Source organism: Haemorhous mexicanus, chromosome 31, assembly GCF_027477595.1.
Source record: "Haemorhous mexicanus isolate bHaeMex1 chromosome 31, bHaeMex1.pri, whole genome shotgun sequence".
Classification (NCBI taxonomy): Eukaryota; Metazoa; Chordata; class Aves; order Passeriformes; family Fringillidae; genus Haemorhous; species Haemorhous mexicanus.
The window spans coordinates 2,414,964-2,438,516 of NC_082371.1; the positions used below are offsets into that span (position 1 = coordinate 2,414,964).

The following is a 23,553-nucleotide window of genomic DNA, read 5'->3' on the forward strand; positions in this document are numbered from 1 at the left end:
CCACAGCCCCCTCGTTACCATGGCAACGCCCGCTCCCCGTTCCCGTTCCAACATCCCCCCATTCCCACGGTAACAGCCCCCCAAGCCCATGGCTCCTGTAGCCCCCGTTCCCATGCCTACCTCTCCCCGTCCCATGGTAACAGCCCCTCGGTTTCCATGACAACAGCCCCATTCCCATGGAAACACCGCCGTTCCCACGCCCACAGCGCATGCGCTGCCCTCTCCCCGCCTCTCCGTCTCTTTGACTACATTTCCCATCACGCCCCGCGGCCCGCGCCACGCTAACGGCGCTCGGCGGCTCCGCGGACTCTATTTCCCATCGCTCCTCGCGGCGCGGCTGGGTGGGGCGGGTCCCTACGGCGGCCTTCGCGGGCCCGGTCTCGTGACGCGCGCCGTGCGCGGACGCCAAGATGGCGGACGAGGAGGGTGAAGCGCGGCCGGGGGCGCGGAACGGGGCCGGGGAGGGACCCCCGGGCGGACCCCGCGTCGTCCGCATCGTCAAGTCCGAGTCGGGATACGGCTTTAACGTCCGCGGGCAAGTGAGCGAAGGCGGGCAGCTGCGCAGCATCAACGGCGAGCTGTACGCGCCGCTGCAGCACGTCAGCGCCGTGCTGGGCGGAGGGGCCGCCGACCGCGCCGGGGTGCGCAAGGGGGACCGCATCCTGGAGGTGTGAGTACGGGGGGGCCGCCCACCCACAGCCCCCCGGCAGCCGGCCCCGGGAACGCGCCCCACACACACGGGCAGTCCCGGGGGAGCGGGAATGGGGGTCCTGAGGGGGCTCTGGGGGGGCTGGGGGCCATGAGGGGGCTCTGAGGGGGCTCTAGGGGCCATGAGGGGGCTCTGGGGGGCCCGGGCTGAGGGGACACCGAGCTCTTGGTGCGGTGTTGGGGTGCTGAGGGGCTCTGCGATGCTTTGGGTGAGAGTGTCATGAGGGGGATTGAGACCCCCGGGCCTTGGGGGGTTGTGGGGGGTCGTGAGGGGGCTGAGGATTGTGTGATGAGGGGGGACTGAGACCCCCGGCCCTTGCTGGGGGTTTGGGGGGAATCCTGAGAGGGCTGAGCTCCCTTTGGTGAGGTTTGGGAGGTTTTGGGGGCTCTGGGGGTCCCCTGGTGAGGTGTGACTGGGGAGGAGGGGGAGCCCCCGACCCTTGGTGGGGACTTGGAGGGTCGTGAGGGGGATGAGGGTTCCTTGGTGAGGGTGTGATGGGGTGGGGTGAGACCCCTCCCGGCCCTTGAGGAGATCTGGGGGGTCTTGAGGGGGATGAGGGTCCCTTGGTGAGGGTGTCATGGGGGGGGGGGGGGGTGAGACCCCCGGCCCTTGGAGGGGATCTGGGGGTCCTGAGGAGGCCCTGAGAGGGCTGAGGGTCCTTTGGTGAGGATGTCATGAGAAGGGGTTGAGACCCCCCCAGGCCTTGGTGGGAATTTGGGGGGGTCCTGAGGGGGCACCAAAGGGGCAGAGCATCCCTTGGTGAGGTTTTGGGGGTCCGAAAGGGGGGTCTTGAGGGGGCTGAGGGTGCCTTGCTGAGGGTGTGTCATGAGCCCCCAGCCCTTGAAGGGAATTTGAGGGGTCCTGAGGAGGGGGGCTGAGTCCAGACTGAGCCCCCCAACCCTCGCTGGGGGTTTTGAGGGGGTCTCACAGGAGCCTCTCAAGGGGGAACCCTTGGATTTCAACATAGGGACCCTCCTGGGCAGGTCAGGGGGGAATTTTTAGGGATAAACCTCTTGGATTTCAACGTGGAGACTCCTAGGAAGGGTAGGGGGGCATTTTTAGGGATAAACCCCTCGGATTTCAGTGTGAGGACCCTCCTGGGGATGGCAAAGGATCATTTTTAGGGATGAACCCCTTGGATTCCAACCTGGCGACACTTCCTTCCCACTCCTGGCTCTCGTGTTCTCCAGCTGCTGCTTTTTCACACCCAAAATTGTAACTTTGCCCCAGAAAACACCTTCCCATGGGAATCTTCCTTTCCCCCCCCAGAAAAATCCTTAAACTTTGTGGCTGAAATCCCTCAAACCCCAGCGTGGGGGTTGGTTTGGTTTTCAGGGATCCCTCCGGATCCTCCCACCGCCGCACTTCGCTCCGGGTCGGTTAAGTCCAATTACTCATTAATTCCAGGGATTTCCAAGCTGCAGGAATGTTTTGCTGCCAGCTCTGGAAGTCCAAGGGGTGTGAGGAGCTGTCAGGACCTGCCCGTGGCCGGCGAATCCCGCAGAAATCCCAGCTGGGATTTGGCTCTGTCCCAGCTGACCCAAATTCCCGATTCTTTGATTTTTTCCGTGCAGGAGAAGCTCTGGGAGCGGGGGGAATTCTGCACCTGGATGTGCCAACTGGGGGAGCAGCATTCCCAGGCTGAGGGGGGAGGGTTTTGTGGGCACCTGGATGAAATTTTCCCTCATTTTTTGAGTGTTTTGGGGAATATTTAAAACACTGGGTTTGGCATGAGAGGGAGGTTTGGAGCTTGGGGCTGGAATTTTGGGGTTCAGTGGCTCGTGCCAGGTGAGGATTGGGGTGTGGTGTGTGAAATAATTAAGCCCTGGGGTTAATGATGATTAATGAAGAGGGTTTGCTTATGGTCTCCCAGTCCTGGCATCCCTATGGGAGGTGGAAGGATTGGGAATTTCCTCTTGGTTTATCCATTTATTTCTGGGAGAAATGGCTTTAATTTGTCCCTGTGTCCTGTAGGGCTGCCAGGTTGGCCCTTGCCATATTCCAGTATTTATGTATCCCAATATTCCAGTATTCCTGTGTCCCAATATTTCTATAATCCAGTGTTCCTACATTCCAATATTTCAATTTCCTAATAGCCCTGTTTTCCACTATTTCAATATTCCAGTATTCCAATTTTCCAATAGCCTTGCATCCCAATATTTCAATATTCCTATATTTCAGTATACCTGTGTACCAATATTTTAATATTCCTATATTTCAGTATTCCTGTGTTCCAATATTTCAATATTCCAATATTTCAGTATTCCTGTGTTCCAATATTTCAATATTCCAATATTTTAATATTCCTATATTTCAGTTTTTTAGTAATCCTGCCTTCCAATATTTCAATATTCCCGTGTTTCAGTATTCCAATATTTCACTATTTCAGCATCCCAGTATTCCAGCACTGCTATATTCCTATTTCCCCATATTCCAATACACCAATATTCCCATCACTCAATGTCCCAATATTCCAATATCCCTATTTTTCTATATTCCAGGATTACCCAATTCCTGCCTTTTGCTGCAGAAACCACCCCAAAATTCCCGAGTCCCATCCCTGTTGTGGCAGCATGAAACCCCCCTCGTTTCCCTCGGATCTGTGAAAATCCCAACTCCTGGAATTCCTGGAGGAGGAAACAATAACCAGGGCCTCCCAAAATAGCTCTGATTTCCCTTCCTTTCACGGGAGCAGCGGGATCGGGGCGGGAAATCCGCTCTCCCGGCCATCCCGGTTCCTCCAGAGGGAACTCCCCAAAATCCAGGCCCTGGAGCTCCGGGAGGAGCTGCCTGGGTGGATTTGGGATGTTCATTCCGTGCAGGATTTCCTTCCCACCTCCTGGAATTCCCCTCCTCGGGGCAGGTCTGCTGGGAATTTTTGGGGAGGAAGAGCCTGAGCGAGGAGGTTGTTCTGCTCCTGAGGGATTCCTGCTGGGATTTTTGGGGGATATTTGGGATGTGGGCGCTCACCTGTGGCTCTGGCACTCCACAGCTCATCCCTATCCTGGAAATCCCTGGAGATCAGCCACCATTTTTTCTGTTTTCCATGAAAAATCCACTGTTCCCCATCCTCACTTGACACCAATGGATGCTCCAGGTGCTGCCTGGATGCTCCAGGTCCTTTTTCCATCCCTCCCTTCCTGGATCCAGCATCTAGCTCCTCCCCGTGCCTTCCCAGGCTCTGGAATGCTCTGGAATCTGCAGGCACAGACAATGGGAGCTGATTGAGCTCTTGATTAACACCCGGAATGTCGATCATCACCGATCCACCGGGAAGGGAAGCTCCGGAGCTGCTGGGGAAGGGATGGAATGGAGGAAAAAGGGATTTATCCCTAACCCTGAGTGGGAAAACAGCTGGATTTAGGTGGGGTGGGGCATCCTGGATCCCACCAGACTCATTCCTGCTGCAGGGAAACTTCTGGAACAGGTGCAGCACTGGGAAGGTGTCAGGTTTTGATGGAATAACCTCCGGAATCGGCGTCTTCCCAACATTCATGGGTGAGGCCGAAGGCTTTTCCCTCTGGAGGCTGGACTGTCCCTCTCTCCATGGGCTCAATTTCCATTTTAGGGGATGGGAGAAGCCAGCTCTGCCTTGGAAAGGTCTGGAATGGTGTCTGTACAGCAGTGGGAGCTGCTGGATCGGCGCATTCCCGGTGTTCTGCTCACCAAAGGCACTGCTGGGAATTCATCCCAGGAACAGGCAGTGGGAATTTCCTTGTCCAGAGGCTCTGAGGGGTCTTTAACCTTGGAAAATTTAGGAAATGGATTGGAAGTGGAAGCGAAAGTCCCTCTGATTCCTCTTCCCATTCTTTTCTTTCCCCATTTCCCCTTTTCCCTCCCTTCTCCTTCCCTTCCCTCTGGAATTTCTCGGATCCTTCATGCACCCCATCCCTTCCCAGGGATCTCCATCTCCAGGATGCTCCTTGCCCAGTTCCTCCCAGTGAATTCCCCTGACAGACCCCAAGTCAGGGGAATTTCCCAAATCCTGGTGGAAAATGACTCAATCCCTGTCAGAACAGGAACCCTGGAATGTTTCCCCTGTCATGGGGCCCTTCCTCATTTGTGTTGGCATGATGGGAATTCTGCTTCATCCTCAGGCTTTGCCAGCAGCTCTGCTCTTCCCAGTGGAAGATTCCCAGATCCCAGGATGTCCCAGCCTTTACCAGCAGCTCCCTTCTTCCCAATAGAAGAATTCCAGATCCCAGCCCAGCTGGTGGATTAGACATTTTCCACACTGCCTTCGAAATATCACACTGGGCTGAGGAGCTTCTTCCCAGCTCCCCAGAAAGGGGGTGGGAGAGGAATTCCATGAGAAATCCAACTTCCAGCTTCCACCCATTCCATTCCATTGAATCCAAACTTTTCCCACAGTAAGCTTCCCATGGGATGAAGGGGAAAGAGGCTCTTCTGTCCTGTAGTGGGAAGTGTCAGAACCTCCTGCTCTGGGTGGAACCCCTTCCACATTCCCAAAAAAGGGATTTATCAGAGGAAGTTGCTCCTGGAATGCTGCTGGGAATGGCTCTCCTCAGTTTCCCATCCTGTGGAAGAGAGTTATGGCTGCGGATCCGCCTTTCCAGCAGGAAGGATCCCTTGGATCTGGTGTCATCTCTTGGATCTTGATGTCCTTTCCCTGCTCCCCTCGCATTTCCTGGATTCCCTGAAGGATCAGAGCAACACCTGGATCCATTTTCCAGCTCCAAGCAGAGCCAGAAGCTTGAAGAGCAGAACATCCCAGTGTTCCTTTTTCTTGGGAAGAGGCTCCTGGATCCCTTGGATCCATTGATGCTGCGCTTCCCTCCTGGATTTAACATTCCTGGATCCCAGCCTCCGTTGCCGTGGTGACTTCATCCCAAAGTTCTGACTCCTCCTGCTCCTTGGAGACTGGAGCAGGGAGGCATCCAAGCTTGGGAAGACCCTCTGGGAGTGATGAGGAGCCAGCATTTTTGGGAATGGAATTATTTCTTTTTGGGAATTCTGGGGCCTGTCCGTGCCCCTTTCCCAGAATTTGCTGTTGGCTCAGGGAGAAATCATCCAAGGGTTGCTCCATTATCCCTTTTCCCTGGAATGATACAGAAGCACCAATGGGTTTGGATAGCCTTGGGTAGTGTTGGAGCTGGAGGAAACTTTTCCAGCTCCTGCAAGAGTTGGAATTTTTGAAACCTGGATCTCTCACCTGGATTTGTAAGCAGAGATCCGACCTTTCCAGGGTGATTTCCTGTAAGGGAAAATTCCATAAAAATGGATGGATGGGACCCGTCAGAGCTGTTCCCTTCCCTTGGAGAGCTGGGAATTGAAGCCAAATCCCACTCTGGATCCTGGGACCAGCCAGCAGCACGGAATGAGGGCAATTCCAGGCTTTTTTGGTGGAGAAATTCCTTGGTGGGAATTGGGATTGTAGCTGCATCACCACGATGAGAAATTCTGAGCAACTTTTCTGGAAGGGATCCTTTGTCTCCAAAGCAGCTCGGGAATGTCTTGGGTCTCCAGCACTTCATGGGATTCTGGGAGGTTTGGGATTGACTGGGATGAGTTTTCCTGGGCAGGTTGGCCAAGGTGTGATCCAGATTTTCTGGGCAAAGCCAGATCCTTTCCACGAGGTTCTTGGGAATGTCTGGAGGTGGCTTGGGAATATTTTCTGTATTTCCATGGGATTTTCCATTGTCTCCAGGAAGTTTGGGATTGCTTGGGATGAGTTTTCCAGGGCAGGTTTGAGCTGTGTTTTCCGGGCAGAGCCAGATCCAGGCCATGGAGCTCTTGAGAATGTCAGGAACGTTCTAGAAGTGGCTTGGGAATGTCTTGGGTCTAAAGCACTTGCATGGGACTCTGGGAGTTTTGGGATTGATTGGGGTGAGTTTTCCTGAGCAGGTTGCTCAAGGTGTGATCCAGATTTTCTGGGAAAAGCCAGATCCAGGCCATGGGGTGCTTGGGAATGTCAGGAATGTTCTCTGGGGGTGGCTTGGGAATGTCTTCAGCACTTCCATGTGAATTTGGGATTTGTTCCCTTTAGGAACAGGGTGAACGTGGACGGAGCCACACACAAGCAGGTGGTGGATCTGCTCCATGGGAATTCCATGGGAATTTGGGATTTGTTCCCTTTAGGAATGGGATGAACATGGAAGGAGCCACACACAAGCAGGTGGTGGATCTGCTCCATGGGAATTCCATGGGAATTTGGGATCAGTTCCCTTTAGGATTGGGATGAACATGGAGGGAGCCACTCACAAGCAGGTGGTGGATCTGCTCCATGGGAATTCCTTGGGATATTTTTCCCTTTAGGAACGGGGTGAACGTGGAGGGAGCCACGCACAAGCAGGTGGTGGATCTGCTCCATGGGAATTCCATGGGAATTTGGGATCAGTTCCCTTTAGGATTGGGATGAACATGGAGGGAGCCACTCACAAGCAGGTGGTGGATCTGCTCCATGGGAATTCCTTGGGATATTTTTCCCTTTAGGAACGGGGTGAACGTGGAGGGAGCCACGCACAAGCAGGTGGTGGATCTGCTCCATGGGAATTCCATGGGAATTGGGGATATTTTTCCCTTTAGGAACGGGGTGAACGTGGAAGGGGCCACGCACAAGCAGGTGGTGGATCTGCTCCATGGGAATTGGGGATATTTTTCCCTTTAGGAACGGGGTGAACGTGGAGGGAGCCACGCACAAGCAGGTGGTGGATGTGCTCCATGGGAATTCCATGGGAATTTGGGATATTTTTCCCTTTAGGAATGGGATGAACGTGGAGGGAGCCACTCACAAGCAGGTGGTGGATCTGCTCCATGGGAATTCCATGGGAATTTGGGATCAGTTCCCTTTAGGATTGGGATGTACATGGAGGGAGCCACGCACAAGCAGGTGGTGGATCTGCTCCATGGGAATTCCATGGGAATTTGGGATCAGTTCCCTTTAGGAATGGGATGAACATGGAAGGAGCCACTCACAAGCAGGTGGTGGATCTGCTCCATGGGAATTCCATGGGAATTTGGGATTTGTTCCCTTTAGGATTGGGATGAACGTTTAGGGAGCCACTCACAAGCAGGTGGTGGATCTGCTCCATGGGAATTTGGGATATTTTTCCCTTTAGGAACGGGGTGAACGTGGAGGGAGCCACGCACAAGCAGGTGGTGGATCTGCTCCATGGGAATTTGGGATATTTTTCCCTTTAGGAACGGGGTGAACGTGGAAGGGGCCACGCACAAGCAGGTGGTGGATCTGCTCCATGGGAATTCTATGTGAATTTGGGATATTTTTCCCTTTAGGAATGGGATGAACATGGAAGGAGCCACACACAAGCAGGTGGTGGATCTGCTCCATGGGAATTCCATGGGATTTTGGGATTTGTTCCCTTTAGGAACGGGATGAACATTCAAGGAGCCACGCACAAGCAGGTGGTGGATCTGCTCCATGGGAATTTGGGATATTTTTCCCTTTAGGAACGGGGTGAACATGGAAGGGGCCATGCACAAGCAGGTGGTGGATCTGCTCCATGGGAATTTGGGATATTTTTCCCTTTAGGAACGGGGTGAACGTGGAGGGAGCCACGCACAAGCAGGTGGTGGATCTGCTCCATGGGAATTCCATGGGAATTTGGGATTTGTTCCCTTTAGGAACGGGGTGAACGTGGAGGGAGCCACGCACAAGCAGGTGGTGGATCTGCTCCATGGGAATTTGGGATGTTTTTCCCTTTAGGAGTGGTGTGAACGTGGAGGGAGCCACGCACAAGCAGGTGGTGGATCTGCTCACTGGGAATTCCATGGGAATTTGGGATATTTTTCCCTTTAGGAACGGGGTGAACGTGGAGGGAGCCACGCACAAGCAGGTGGTGGATCTGCTCCATGGGAATTTGGGATATTTTTCCCTTTAGGAACGGGGTGAACGTGGAGGGAGCCACGCACAAGCAGGTGGTGGATCTGCTCCATGGGAATTTGGGATATTTTTCCCTTTAGGAACGGGGTGAACGTGGAGGGAGCCACGCACAAGCAGGTGGTGGATCTGCTCCATGGGAATTTGGGATATTTTTCCCTTTAGGAACGGGGTGAACGTGGAGGGAGCCACGCACAAGCAGGTGGTGGATCTGCTCCATGGGAATTTGGGATATTTTTCCCTTTAGGAACGGGGTGAACGTGGAGGGAGCCACGCACAAGCAGGTGGTGGATGTGCTCCATGGGAATTCCATGGGAATTTGGGATATTTGTTCCCTTTAGGAACAGGGTGAACGTGGAGGGAGCCACACACAAGCAGGTGGTGGATCTGCTCCATGGGAATTCCATGGGAATTTGGGATATTTTTCCCTTTAGGAACGGGGTGAACGTGGAGGGAGCCACACACAAGCAGGTGGTGGATTTGCTCCATGGGAATTCCATGGGAATTTGGGATATTTTTCCCTTTAGGAAAGGGGTGAACGTGGAGGGAGCCACGCACAAGCAGGTGGTGGATCTGCTCCATGGGAATTCCATGGGAATTTGGGATCAGTTCCCTTTAGGAATGGGATGAACGTGGAGGGAGCCATGCACAAGCAGGTGGTGGATCTGCTCCATGGGAATTCCATGGGAATTTGGGATATTTTTCCATTTAGGAACGGGGTGAACGTGGAAGGGGCCACGCACAAGCAGGTGGTGGATCTGCTCCATGGGAATTTGGGATATTTTTCCCTTTAGGAACGGGGTGAATGTGGAGGGAGCCACGCACAAGCAGGTGGTGGATCTGCTCCATGGGAGTTTGGGATATTTTTCCCTTTAGGAACGGGGTGAACGTGGAGGGAGCCACACACAAGCAGGTGGTGGATCTGCTCCATGGGAATTCCATGGGAATTTGGCATATCTTACCCTTTGGGAACGGGGTGAATATGAGGGAGCCACGCACAAGCAGGTGGTGGATCTGCTCCATGGGAATTTGGGATATTTTTCCCTTTAGGAACGGGGTGAACGTGGAGGGAGCCACGCACAAGCAGGTGGTGGATCTGCTCCATGGGAATTGGGGATATTTTTCCGTGCAGGAACGGGGTGAACGTGGAAGGGGCCACGCACAAGCAGGTGGTGGATCTGCTCCATGGGAATTTGGGATCAGTTCCCTTTAGGAATGGGATGAACATGGAAGGGGCCACTCACAAGCAGGTGGTGGATCTGCTCCATGGGAATTTGGGATATTTTTCCCTTTGGGAACGGGGTGAACGTGGAAGGGGCCACGCACAAGCAGGTGGTGGATCTGCTCCATGGGAATTTGGGATGTTTTTCCCTTCAGGAACGGGGTGAACGTGGAGGGAGCCACACACAAGCAGGTGGTGGATCTGATCCGCGCTGGCGAGAAGGAGCTGGTGCTGACGGTGCTGTCGGTGCCGCCGCACGAGGCCGAGAGCCTGGAGCCGCCCGAGGAGCCGCTGGGGCCGCCCTTCTACGACTACAGCGAGAAGCAGGCGGTGCCCATCTCCATCCCCACCTACAAACACGTGGAGCAGAGCGGGGAGAAGTTCGTGGTGAGGCTTTTCCCCCCCCTGGGATTGGGGGAAATCCGTGGGTTTGGGGTTTTGTTTGTTGGTGGGGGTGGGGGGATTGTTTGTGCTCAGTAGCGGGGTTGAAATGTAGGATTATTGAAATATAGGGATGTTGGGGTGTAGGGATGTCATGATATAGGAAATTTATGTTATAGGATGTAGGAATGTTGGAATATTGAACATAGGAATATAGGATTGTTGGAATATTAGAATTCATTGGAATACAGGAATGCTGAAATTTAGGAATGTTGGAGTTTGGGGAAACAGGGCTGTTGGAGTATTGAGATTTAGGAGTAGTGAAACAGGATTATTGAAGTGTAGGAATATTGAAGTATAGGAATACAGGACTGTTATGATATTGGAATATTGAACATAGGAATACAGGGCTGTTGGAATATTGGAATATAGGAATGCTGAAATCCCAGAGTGAGATTTGGCCTAAAATCCCAAAATTTGGGACTTTGGATGCAACATGAGGAGTTTGGGATCTCTAAGGGAGGGAGCCATGAACCTGAATCCCAGGGTTTGGGGTTTTAGATGAAACACAGAGAGTTTGGGATCTCTCTCCATGTTGGAGGGAGTATCCATGACCCTGAATCCCAAGATTTGGGATCTGCCTGTGTTCTGGAGGCAGTAGCTGTGATCCAGAATCCCAAGATTTGGGACTTTGGATGGAAAATGGGGACGTTGGGATCTCCCTGTATCTCAGAGGGAAAAGCCATGAATGTGAATCCAAATATTTGGGGCTTTGGGTGTAACATGGGGGGTTTGGGATCTTGCAGTGTCCCATGGGAAGCATCCATGATCCTGAATCCTGAGTTCTGGGGCTGTGTATGGAACATGGGGAGTTTGGGATCTCTCTGCATTCCATGGGAAGGAGCCAGGAACTTAAATCCCAATATTTTAGGCTTTGCATGGAAAATGGGTGGTTTGGGACCTCTCAAATACTTCTTGTGGGAAGTATCCATGACCCTGAATCCCAAAATATGGGATTCCTGAGGCCCTGGAAAGCTGGGATCAGCAGGGACACCCCCCATCTCCACCTCAGCACATTTCCCTCCCTTTTCCCCAAACCCCTCACTCCAGGTGGGCTCGGCTGAGCTGTGGGGAGCACTGGGGAACATTTGGGAATTTTGGGGCTCTCTCCCAGGTGTACAACGTTTACATGGCCGGGCGGCAGCTGTGCTCCAAGCGCTACCGGGAATTCGCCATCCTGCACCAGAACCTGAAGCGGGAATTCGCCAACTTCACCTTCCCGCGCCTGCCTGGCAAGTGGCCCTTCTCACTGTCCGAGCAGCAGCTGGACGCCCGCAGGAGGGGCCTGGAGGAGTACCTGGAGAAGGGTGCGCTGCTCCCAAATCCCTCCTCGCCCCTAAATCCATCCTCAGACCAACCCCGCACCCCAAAATCCCTCCTCGTCCCTAAATCCATCCTCAGCCCAAAATCCTTCAGCTCAAAATCCCTCCTTGCCCCTAAATCCATCCTCAGACCAACCCCGCACCACAAAATCCCTCCTCGTCCCTAAATCCATCCTCAGACCAATCCTGCATCCCAAAATCCCTCCTCATCCCTAAATCCATCCTCAGACCAACCCCGCACACCGAAATCTCTCCTCATCCCTAAATCCATCCTCAGACCAATCCTGCATCCCAAAATCCCTCCTCATCCCTAAATCTATCCTCAGCCCAAAATCCCTCAGCTCAAAATCCCTCCTCATCCCTAAATCCATCCTCAGTCCAAAATCCCTCAGCTCAAAATCCCTCCTCGTCCCTAAATCCATCCTCAGACCAACCCCGCACCACAAAATCCCTCCTCGTCCCTAAATCTATCCTCAGACCAAAATCCTTCAGCTCAAAATCCCTCCTCGCCCCTAAATCCATTCTCAGACCAACCCCGCACACCAAAATCCCTCCTCATCCCTAAATCCATCCTCAGACCAACCCCGCACCCCAGAATCCCTCCTCGTCCCTAAATCCATCCTCAGACCAACCCCGCACCCCAGAATCCCTCCTCGTCCCTAAATCCCTCCTCAGACCAATCCCACACCCCAGAATCCCTCCTCGCCCCTAAATCCCTCCTCAGACCAATCCCGCACCCCAAAATCCCTCCTCGTCCCTAAATCCATCCTCAGACCAATCCCACACCCCAGAATCCCTCCTCATCCCTAAATCCATCCTCAGCCCAAAATCCCTCAGCTCAAAATCCCTCCTCATCCCTAAATCCATCCTCAGACCAACCCCGCACCCCGAAATCCCTCCTCGCCCCTAAATCCATCCTCACCCCAATCCCACACCCCAAAATCTCTCCTCATCCCAAAATCCCTCCTCATCCCAAAATCCCTCCTCACCTGAAAATCCCTCTCCATCCCAAAACTCTTCCTCATCCCAAAACCCCTCATCCCAAAACCCCTCCTCACCCCAATCCCTCATCCCAAAATACCTGATCTCAAAACCTCTCACCCCAGAATCCCTCCTCATCCCAAAATCCCTCATCCTAAATCCTTCCTCATCCCAAAATCCCTCACCCCAAAATCTCTCCTCATCCCAAAACCCCTCACTGGCATTCCCAGGGGGGATTCCCTGGGATTTGTGGGTTTGCTCTGGGAGGTTTGGGGTGGTTGGGTGGGATTTTGGGGTGGATCCACCTCAGAGAGGATCCACCTGGATCCTTGTGTGGACAGGACATGGAGAACGTGGGGATAACAGTGACCCAGGGGACAGGAGGTAACAGAGGAGACCCAGGTGACCAGAGGTGACCCAGGAGATGCTCCTGGGGCTGGTCCACCTTGGAGAGGTTCTGGGTCCATGAGGGACACCAGGACATGGAGAACATGGAGTTAACTGTGACACTGGAGGTGACCCAGGGGACAGGAGGTGGCACAGGGTGAGTGACACTCAGGGCACTGCAGGTGTTGGCCTGATCCACTTTGGAGAGGTTCTGGATCCATGAGGGACACCAGGACATGGAGAACATGGGGTTAATGGTGACCCAGGGGACAGGAGGTGATACTGGGGACAGGAGGTGACCCAGGGGACACTCAGTCACCTTGGAGAAGGTCTGAATCTGTGAGGGACACCAGGACATGGAGAACATGGTGTTCACTGGGGACAGGAGGTGACCCAGGGGACAGGAGGTGACCCAGGGGACACTCAATCACCTTGGAGAGGTTCTGGATCCATGAGGGACACCAGGACATGGAGAACATGGGGTTAATGGTGACCCAGAGAACAGGAGATGGCACAGGGGACAGGAGGTGACCCAGGGGACACTCAGTCACCTTGGAGAGGTTCTGGATCCATGAGGGACACCAGGACATGGAGAACATGGGGTTAATGGTGACACTGGGGACAGGAGGTGACCCAGGGGACACTCAATCACCTTGGAGAGGTTCTGGATCCATGAGGGACACCAGGACATGGAGAACATGGGGTTAACGGTGACCCAGGGGACAGGAGGTGACCCAGGGGACAGGAGGTGACCCAGGTGCAGGAATTCCCCTCAGGATGAGTTGGGATGATGGGAAAGGGTTGCTGGGCTGCCCCTGGAGGGGACATTCCCGGGTCCTGGTGGCATTCCGGGTGACATTCCGTGTGTCCCGCAGTGTGCTCCATCCGGGTCATCGGCGAGAGCGACATCATGCAGGAATTCCTGTCGGAGTCGGACGAGGTGGGTGACGTCATCCCGCGGAATTCCATGGAAAAAAACCCTTCCATGGAATCGCCAAGGTGGGAAAACCCCTCCTGTCCAACCATCCCCAAGGCCACCCCTGATCCCTGTCCCCAAGTGCCACATCCGTGGGGTTTTGGGACAATTCCAACTGGTTTTGGTGGGATTGAGGCTTGGTCCAACTGAATTCCGTAGGGAAAAAAATCTTCCATGGAATCATGGAAAAGCCCTTGGAGCTCCTCATGTCCAGCTGTCCCCAGGGCCACCCCTGATCCCTGTCCACAAGTGTCACATCCACAGGTTTTGGGGACAAATCTGCCTGATTTTTATGGGATTCAGGCTTGGTCCAACAGAATTCCATGGAAGAAAGAAACCCTAAGGCTTCCATGGAATGTCCAAAGCTGGAAAAGCCCTCAGAGCTCCTCAGGTCCCACTGTCCCCAAGGCCACCCCAATCCCTGTCCCCAGGTGCCACATCCACAGGTTTTGGGGACAATTCTGCCTGGTTTTTATGGGATTGAGGCACCCCAAGCTCCCAGAATTCCTCCAAACCCCACAATCCTTTGGGATCCAGGGAACACGCCGGGAATGAGCGGGAATTCCAGAGGGTGAATTGGTCCCAAAGTCCCAATTTGGGACAATTCCCAGGATGGCAATTCCACAGTGCCCTGGGCAGTGCTGACCACCAAGGGATGAAGGAATTCCATGGGGGAATTTCCCCAGATATCCCACCTGGAGCTCCCTGACCATTCCTTTGGGAGAAGAATCCAACCCCATCCCTCCTCCCACGCTGAATTCCCACCGGGGGATTTTTAGGGATCACAAATGGCTGGAAAACCGGGATTTCCTGATTTTTGGGGGGGATTTTTCCCTTCCCTTTTTCCCAGAATTACAACGGTGTCTCCGACGTGGAGCTGCGGGTGGCACTCCCGGACGTCACCACGGTGACAGTGAGGGTGAAGAAGAACAGCACCACAGACCAGGTGTACCAGGTGAGCCCATTCCCACCTGGAATTGCCCTTCCCACTGGGAATTTCCATCCTCTCAACTCGATTCCCCCACCTGGATTTTCCTCCCCTCCACCTGGATTTTCCTCTTTCCCACCTGGATTCTCCTTTCTCTACCTGGATTTTCTGCCTTTCCCACCTGGAACTTCCATCTTCTCACCTCTGTTGTCTTTCCCCACCTGGATTTTCATCTTTCCCACCTGGAACTGCCCTTCCCACCTGGAATTTCCATCCCCTCAACTAGATTTCCCCACCCCCACCTGGATTTTCCCTTTTCCCGCCTGGAATTTCCTCTTTCCCAGCTGGAACTGCCCTTCCCACCTGGGATTTCCATCTCCTCAACTCGATTTTCCTTTTTCCCACCTGGATTTTCCCTTTTCCCACCTGGATTTTCCCTGATATTTTGAGGGCTGGGATCCACTGGATCCATGGATTATGGGGAATAAAATAACACAGGGCAGACACTTTGGAAAAAGGAGTTGAAAACTCTGCTGGAAAAGCATAGGAATTCCAGAATCCCATGGATAAACAGGATTTGGGTGTGTTCAGGACGGAGCCCATGGAATTCCACGCTGAGTTTTGAGCATGGAATGATCCCAGACGGGAATTTCCCACTCCTTTTCCCTGGGGAATCCCAGCTGGAATTGTGGGGACCCCACAACCTCAACATCCCCAGGAGTCGGGGAGCAAAACGGGAATGAAAAGCTGGCCTGGTTGTGCTGGCAGAGTTCCAACCGGGTTTTCCGTGGTCAGGGAATTCCCGGGAATGCCCGGCTGGCGCTGATCCCGTTTTCCCGGCGTTTTCCAGGCGGTGGCTGCCAAGGTGGGCATGGACAGCGTCACCGCCAACTACTTCGCCCTCTTCGAGGTCATCAACCACTCCTTCGGTGAGCCCGGAATTCCGTGGGATTTAGGGAAAAAAACAAATCTGGGAAAAAAGGGAGTGGAGGGATCTGCAGGTCCTTGGGGTGGGATTGTGGAATTTGTGGGGCTCCCGCCATCCCAGGCTGCTCCAAGTTGGTTTTGGATGATTCCAGGGATGGAGAATCCATGGAATAATCCAGGGATAGGGAAGGATGTATCCCTAAAATCCCATTAAAGCAGGACAGGGAATCCTGGAATGGTTTGGGATGGGAAGGATCCTTAAAGATCCTCAAGGTCTTGGGACCTCCCACTGTCCCAGGTTGATCCAAGCTGGAATTGGGCACTCCCAGGGATGGAAAAGCCTCCTGAGATTGAGGCCAATCCCACCAAATCCCCCCCCTGGTGCCGCTTCCAGGAGTTTTTGGGATAATTCCCAGGAATGGTGGCTCCACCCTGCCCTGAGCATCCCTTTCCAACACCTGCTCACCTTTTCCATGGGGAAATATTCCCGAATATCCAAGCTGGACCTCCCCTGGCACAATTTGAGGGAATGTTTCCCTGATTTCCCAGGTTTTCCCAGTGCAGAAGTTGGCTCTCAACGAGTTCCCCCACAAGCTCTACATGCAGAACCACACCCGGGATTTTTGGGATATTCCTCCAGATTCCAGGGGTTTCGGAGGGATTTGGGATCACACTGGAAGGATTTGGGGATAATTTGGGAAGGGCTTGGGATCATCTTGGAGGATCCAGGGATAATTCTGGAAGGATTTGGGACCATTCTGGAAGGATTTGAGGTCATAATTGAGGATTTGGGATCACTCTGGAAGAATTTGGTGTCATTCTGGAAGGATTTGGGGTCATTCTGGAAGGATTTGGGACCATTCTGGAAGGATTTGGGGTCATTAGTGAGGATTTGGGATCACTCTGGAAGAATTTGGGGTCGTTGTGGAGGATTTGGGGTAATTCTGGAAGGATTTGGGATCATTATAGAGGATTTGGGGTCCTTCTGGAAGGATTTGGGACCATTCTGGAAGGATTTGGGACCATTCTGGAAGGATTTGGGGTCATTCTGGAAGGATTTGGGGTCATTATCGAGGATTTGGGACCATTCTGGAAGGATTTGGGATCACTCTGGAAGGATTTGGGACCATTCTGGAAGGATTTGGGACCATTCTGGAAGGATTTGGGGTCATTAGTGAGGATTTGGGATCACTCTGGAAGAATTTGAGATCACTCTGGAAGGATTTGGGGTCGTTGTGGAGGATTTGGGGTAATTCTGGAAGGATTTGGGACCATTCTGGAAGGATTTGGGACCATTCTGGAAGGATTTGGGGTCATTATCGAGGATTTGGGATCACTCTGGAAGGATTTGGGGTCATTCTGGAAGGATTTGGGGTCGTTCTGGAAGGATTTGGGGTCATTGTGAAGGATTTGGGGTTGTTCTGGAAGGATTTGGGGTCATTGTGGAGGATTTGGGGTAATTCTGGAAGGATTTGGGGTCCTTCTGGAAGGATTTGGGGTCATTGTGGAGGATTTGGGATCACTCTGGAAGAATTTGGTGTCATTCTGGAAGGATTTGGGGTCATTGTGAAGGATTTGGGGTCATTGTGGAAGGATTTGGGACCATTCTGGAAGGATTTGGGGTCATTAGCGAGGATTTGGGACTATTCTGGAAGGATTTGGGGTCATTCTGGAAGGATTTGGGGTCATTCTGGAAGGATTTGGGGTCATTCTGGAAGGATTTGGGACCATTCTGGAAGGATTTGGGGTCATTATTGAGGATTTGGGATCACTCTAGAAGAATTTGAGATCACTCTGGAAGAATTTGGGGTCATTGTGGAGGATTTGGGGTAATTCTGGAAGGATTTGGGGTCACTCTGGAAGGATTTGGGGTCATTAGCGAGGATTTGGGATCACTCTGGAGGAATTTGAGATCACTCTGGAAGGATTTGGGGTCGTTGTGGAGGATTTGGGGTAATTCTGGAAGGATTTGGGACCATTCTGGAAGGATTTGGGGTCATTATCGAGGATTTGGGATCACTCTGGAAGAATTTGGTGTCATTCTGGAAGGATTTGGTGTCATTCTGGAAGGATTTGGGGTCACTCTGGAAGGATTTGGGGTCATTAGCGAGGATTTGGGATCACTCTGGAAGAATTTGAGATCACTCTGGAAGGATTTGGGGTCGTTCTGGAAGGATTTGGGACCATTCTGGAAGGATTTGGGGTCATTCTGGAAGGATTTGGGACCATTCTGGAAGGATTTGGGGTCATTAGCGAGGATTTGGGATCACTCTGGAAGAATTTGAGATCACTCTGGAAGGATTTGGGGTCGTTCTGGAAGGATTTGGGACCATTCTGGAAGGATTTGGGACCATTCTGGAAGGATTTGGGACCATTCTGGAAGGATTTGGTGTCATTCTGGAAGGATTTGGGATCACTCTGGAAGGATTTGGGGTCGTTGTGGAGGATTTGGGGTCATTCTGGAAGGATTTGGGGTCATTCTGGAAGGATTTGGGGTCATTATCGAGGATTTGGGACCATTCTGGAAGGATTTGGGGTCATTATCGAGGATTTGGGATCACTCTGGAAGGATTTGGGACCATTCTGGAAGAATTTGGGGTCGTTGTGGAGGATTTGGGGTCATTCTGGAAGGATTTGGGGTAATTCAGGAAGGATTTGAGACCATTCTGGAAGGATTTGGGGTCATTTCTGACGGTTCCCTGCGGGCAAACCCCATTTTAACGCCGTTTTTTTTGGCTCTCCTGGAACCCCTGTCCCCGCCACGCCCTGACCCCGACATTCCACGGCCTCTCCGGGATCTCCCGGGCCGTTCCCAGTGCGGAAGTTGGCTCCCAACGAGTTCCCCCACAAGCTCTACGTGCAGAACTACACCTCGGCCGTGCCGGGGACGTGCCTGACCCTGCGCAAGTGGCTCTTCACCACCGAGGAGGAGGCGCTGCTCAACGACAACGACCTGGCCGTCGCCTACTTCTTCCACCAGGTACGGAATTCCCACCTGGAATTCCTCTGGAATGCCCCTCCGGGTGGGGAGAACTCCTCATGGGGTCCTTGGGTTCCATAGTTGATCCCAAGGCGTGATGGAATTTTGGTTGTTTTTATGGGATTGAGGCACCTTAAAGTTCTTGGGCCACCCCAAGGTTCTGCAGGTATGGAATTCCCACCTGGAATTCCTCTGGAATGCCCCTTTGGGTGGGGAAAACTCATGGGGTCCTTGGGTCCCATAGCTGATCCCAAAGTGGGATGGAATTTTGGTTGTTTTTATGGGATTGAGGCACCTCAAGGTTCTTGGGCCACCCCAAGGTCCCCCAAGGAATTCCCACCTGGAATTCCTCTGGAATCCCCCTTTGGGTGGGGAAAACTCATGGGGTCCTTGGGTCCCATAGCTGATCCCATGTGGGATGGAATTTTGGTTGTTTTTATGGGATTGAGGCACCTCAAAGTTCTTGGGCCACCCCAAGGTCCTGCAGGTGAGGAATTCCCAACAGGAATTCCCACCTGGAATTCCTCTGGAATGCCCCTCCAGCTGGGGAAAACTCCTCATGGGGTCCTTAGGTCCCATAGCTGATCCCAAGGCATGATGGAGCTTTGGTTGTTTTTATGGGATTGAGGAACCTCAAGGTGCTTGGGCCACCCCAAGGTCCCCCAAGGAATTCCCACCTGGAATTCCTCTGGAATGCCCCTTTGGGTGGGGAGAACTCCTCATGGGATCCTTGGGTCCCATAGCTGATCCCAAAGTGGGATGGAATTTTGGTTGTTTTTATGGGATTGAGGCACCTCAAAGTTCTTGGGCCACCCCAAGGTCCTGCAGGTGAGGAATTCCCAACAGGAATTCCCACCTGGAATTCCTCTGGAATGCCCCTCCGGGTGGGGAGAACTCCTCATGGGGTCCTTGGGTCCCATAGCTGATCCCAAGGCGTGATGGAGCTTTGGTTGTTTTTATGGGATTGAGGCACCCCAAGGTTCTTGGGCCACCCCAAGGTCCCCCAAGGAATTCCCACCTGGAATTCCTCTGGAATGCCCCTTTGGGTGGGGAAAACTCCTCAAGGGGTCCTTAGGTCCCATAGCTGATCCCAAGGCGTGATGGAGCTTTGGTTGTTTTTATGGGATTGAGGAACCTCAAAGTTCTTGGGCCACCCCAAGGTCCTGCAGGTGAGGAATTCCCACCTGGAATTCCTCTGGAATACCCCTCCAGCTGGGGAGAACTCCTCATGGGGTCCTTGGGTTCCATAGTTGATCCCAAAGTGGGATGGAATTTTGGTTGTTTTTATGGGATTGAGGCACCCCAAGGTTCTTGGGCCACCCCAAAGTCCCCCAAGGAATTCCCACCTGGAATTCCCACCTGGAATTCCTCTGGAATGCCCCTTTGGGTGGGGAGAACTCCTCATGGGGTCCTTGGGTCCCATAGCTGATCCCAAGGCGTGATGGAATTTTGGTTGTTTTTATGGGATTGAGGCACCTTAAAGTTCTTGGGCCACCCCAAGGTCCTGCAGGTGAGGAATTCCCAACAGGAATTCCCACCTGGAATTCCTCTGGAATGCCCCTTTGGATGGGGAGAACTCCTCATGGGGTCCTTGGGTCCCATAGCTGATCCCAAAGTGGGATGGAATTTTGGTTGTTTTTATGGGATTGAGGCACCTTAAAGTTCTTGGGCCACCCCAAGGTCCTGCAGGTGAGGAATTCCCAACAGGAATTCCTCTGGAATGCCCCTTTGGGTGGGGAAAACTCATGGGGTCATTGGGTCCCATAGCTGATCCCAAAGTGGGATGGAATTTTGGTTGTTTTTATGGGATTGAGGCACCTTAAAGTTCTTGGGCTACCCCAAGGTCCTGCAGGTCAGGAATTCCCAACAGGAATTCCCACCTGGAATTCCTCTGGAATGCCCCTCCAGCTGGGGAAAACTCCTCATGGGGTCCTTAGGTCCCATAGCTGATCCCAAGGCGTGATGGAGCTTTGGTTGTTTTTATGGGATTGAGGAACCTCAAGGTTCTTGGGCTACCCCAAGGTCCTGCAGGTGAGGAATTCCCACCTGGAATTCCTCTGGAATGCCCCTTTGGGTGGGGAAAACTCATGGGGTCCTTGGGTCCCATAGCTGATCCCAAAGTGGGATGGAATTTTGGTTGTTTTTATGGGATTGAGGCACCTCAAAGTTCTTGGGCCACCCCAAGGTCCTGCAGGTGAGGAATTCCCACCTGGAATTCCTCTGGAATGCCCCTTTGGGTGGGGAAAACTCATGGGGTCCTTGGGTCCCATAGCTGATCCCAAAGTGGGATGGAATTTTGGTTGTTTTTATGGGATTGAGGCACCCCAAGGTTCTTGGGCCACCCCAAGGTCCTGCAGGTGAGGAATTCCCACCTGGAATTCCTCTGGAATGCCCCTTCGGGTGGAGAGAATTCCTCATGGGGTCCTTGGGTCCCATAGCTGATCCCAAAGTGGGATGGAATTTTGGTTGTTTTTATGGGATTGAGGCACCCCAAGGTTCTTGGGCCACCCCAAGGTCCTGCAGGTGAGGAATTCCCACCTGGAATTCCTCTGGAATGCCCCTGCAGCTGGGGAAAACTCCTCATGGGGTCCTTGGGTCCCATAGCTGATCCCAAAGTGGGATGGAATTTTGGTTGTTTTTATGGGATTGAGGCACCCCAAAGTTCTTGGGCCACCCCAAGGTCCCCCAAGGAATTCCCACCTGGAATTCCTCTGGAATGCCCCTTTGGGTGGGGAGAACTCCTCATGGGGTCCTTGGGTCCCATAGCTGATCCCAAAGTGGGATGGAATTTTGGTTGTTTTTATGGGATTGAGGCACCCCAAAGTTCTTGGGCCACCCCAAGGTCCCCCAAGGAATTCCCACCTGGAATTCCTCTGGAATGCCCCTTTGGGTGGAGGAAATCCCTTATGGGGTCATTGGATCCCATAGCTGATCCCAAAGTGGGATGGAGCTTTGGTTGTTTTTATGGGATTGAGGCACCTCAAGGTTCTTGGGCCACCCCAAGGTCCTGCAGGTGAGGAATTCCCACCTGGAATTCCTCTGGAGTGCTCTTTCCTGTTGGGAGTGGTGCAGTGGTTGATCCCAACTTTGGGAATTCCACCCATTTTTTATGGGATTGAGGCACTCCTGGAAGCACTCCAAACCCTGCTGTCCTTTGGGATACAGGGATTGGGGTGGGAATGACCTGGGGGAAACCTGGGAATTCCAGAGGTGAATCCAGCTGGATGCCAAAGCCCAGATTTGGAGAATTCCAGGGATGGTGACTCCAGCACTGCCATCCCCAAGGAAAACCCCTTTTCCCACCAAATTCCCCTAATTTTGTGCCTGGATCATCCTCACATGTTCCCAAGCATTCTCAGCTTTTCCAAATCCATCCTCTCATCCCAAGGGACCTTTTCCCAAACTTCCTGTGGATATCCCAGGACTCCCCTGAAGCAGGAATCGGGATTGGAACATCCCCCCTTGGAGCCTTTTTGGGGCTGGAATTTGGGATCAGAACCCCTGAGGGTGAAGCATGAGGTGTCTCCTCCTCCTCCCATCCCAAATCCCAGATTTTTCCCAGATTTTTCCCATGTTTTTCTCCCATTCCCAGGCCGTTGATGATGTCAAGAAAGGCTACATCAAAGCTGAGGAGAAATCCTACCAGCTCCAGAAGCTCTGTGAGCAGAGGAAGATGGTCATGGTGAGTGAATTCCCTGGAATTCCAGGGACTCCCTGGAATCCTGGTGATCCCTGAAATGCCGGTGAATTCCCTGGAATCCCAGTGAATTCCTTGAGATCCTGGCAAATCCCAGAATCCTGGTGAACCCCTGGAATCCCATTGAAGTCATTGGTGGGTCCCATTGAATTCCCTTGTGGATCCCATTGAATTCCATGGGATCCCAGTGACTCCTGGAATCCCGGTGAACCCCTGGGATCCCAATGACTCCCTGGGATCCTGGTGACTCCCTGGAATCCTGGTGCATTCCCTGGGATCCCAGTGACTTCCTGACATCCCAGTGACTTCCTGGGGTCCTGGTGCATTCCCTGGTGAATTCCTGGCATCCCAGTGACTCCCTGGGGTCCTGGTGCATTCCCTGGTGAATTCCCTGGAATCCCGATGACTCCCTGGAATCCTGGTGCATTCCCTGGGATCCCAGTGACTTCCTGGGGTCCTGGTGTATTCCCTGGTGAATTCCTGGCATCCCAGTGACTCCGTGGGATCCTGGTGAACCCCAGGGATCCCGGTGCATTCACTGGGGTCCCGGTGCATTCCCTGGGACCCTGGTGACTCCCTGGGAACCCTGGTGACTCCCCGGAATCCTGGTGACTCCCTGGGGTCCCGGTGCATTCCCTCGGACCCTGGTGACTCCCCGGAATCCTGGTGACTCCCTGGGGTCCTGGTGCATTCCCTGGCACCCTGGTGCACTCCCTGTGCCCCTGGTGCATTTCCTGGCACCCCGATGCATTCCCTGGCACCCCCATGATTCCCTGGCATCCCAGTGCATTCCCTGGGCCCCCAGTGACTCCCTGGCACCCCGGTGCATTCCCTGGGATCTCCGTGAACCCCAGGCACCCCAGTGATTCCCTGGCACCCCTGTGATTCCCTGGCACCCCCGTGATTCCCTGGCACCCGGTGCACTCCCCGTGCCCCTGGTGATTCCCTGGCACCCAGTGCACTCCCCGTGCCCCTGGTGATTCCCTGGCACCCCGGTGCACTCCCTGTCCCCCCGGTGACTCCCTGGCACCCAGTGCACTCCCCGTGCCCCCGGTGACTCCCTGGCACCCCCGTGATTCCCTGGCACCCGGTGACTCCCCATGCCCCCGGTGACTCCCTGGCACC

At 53.4% G+C, this 23,553-nt stretch overlaps 1 protein-coding gene across 6 annotated transcripts in view; it reads left to right on the forward strand.

Annotated features, from left to right (window-relative positions):
• Positions 1-382: 382 nt before the first annotated feature.
• The window catches only part of SNX27 (sorting nexin 27), a 31,857-nt gene continuing 8,686 nt past the window's right edge, over positions 383-23,553 (forward strand). The window contains exons 1-9 of one of the 6 annotated variants that reach the window (XM_059870923.1): positions 383-670; positions 7,163-7,199; positions 9,982-10,176; positions 11,345-11,537; positions 13,796-13,860; positions 14,747-14,851; positions 15,675-15,753; positions 18,568-18,731; positions 22,324-22,413. In XM_059870923.1, coding sequence (XP_059726906.1) covers positions 411-670; positions 7,163-7,199; positions 9,982-10,176; positions 11,345-11,537; positions 13,796-13,860; positions 14,747-14,851; positions 15,675-15,753; positions 18,568-18,731; positions 22,324-22,413 — 1,188 coding nt within the window. In that variant the 5' untranslated portion in view covers positions 383-410. Of the gene's footprint in view, positions 671-7,162; positions 7,200-7,870; positions 7,908-8,486; positions 8,524-8,814; positions 8,852-9,944; positions 10,177-11,344; positions 11,538-13,795; positions 13,861-14,746; positions 14,852-15,674; positions 15,754-16,300; positions 17,261-18,567; positions 18,732-22,323; positions 22,414-23,553 lie in introns of those variants that run through there. The other 5 variants (XM_059870920.1, XM_059870922.1, XM_059870921.1 and 2 more) reach the window with 5 other exon arrangements.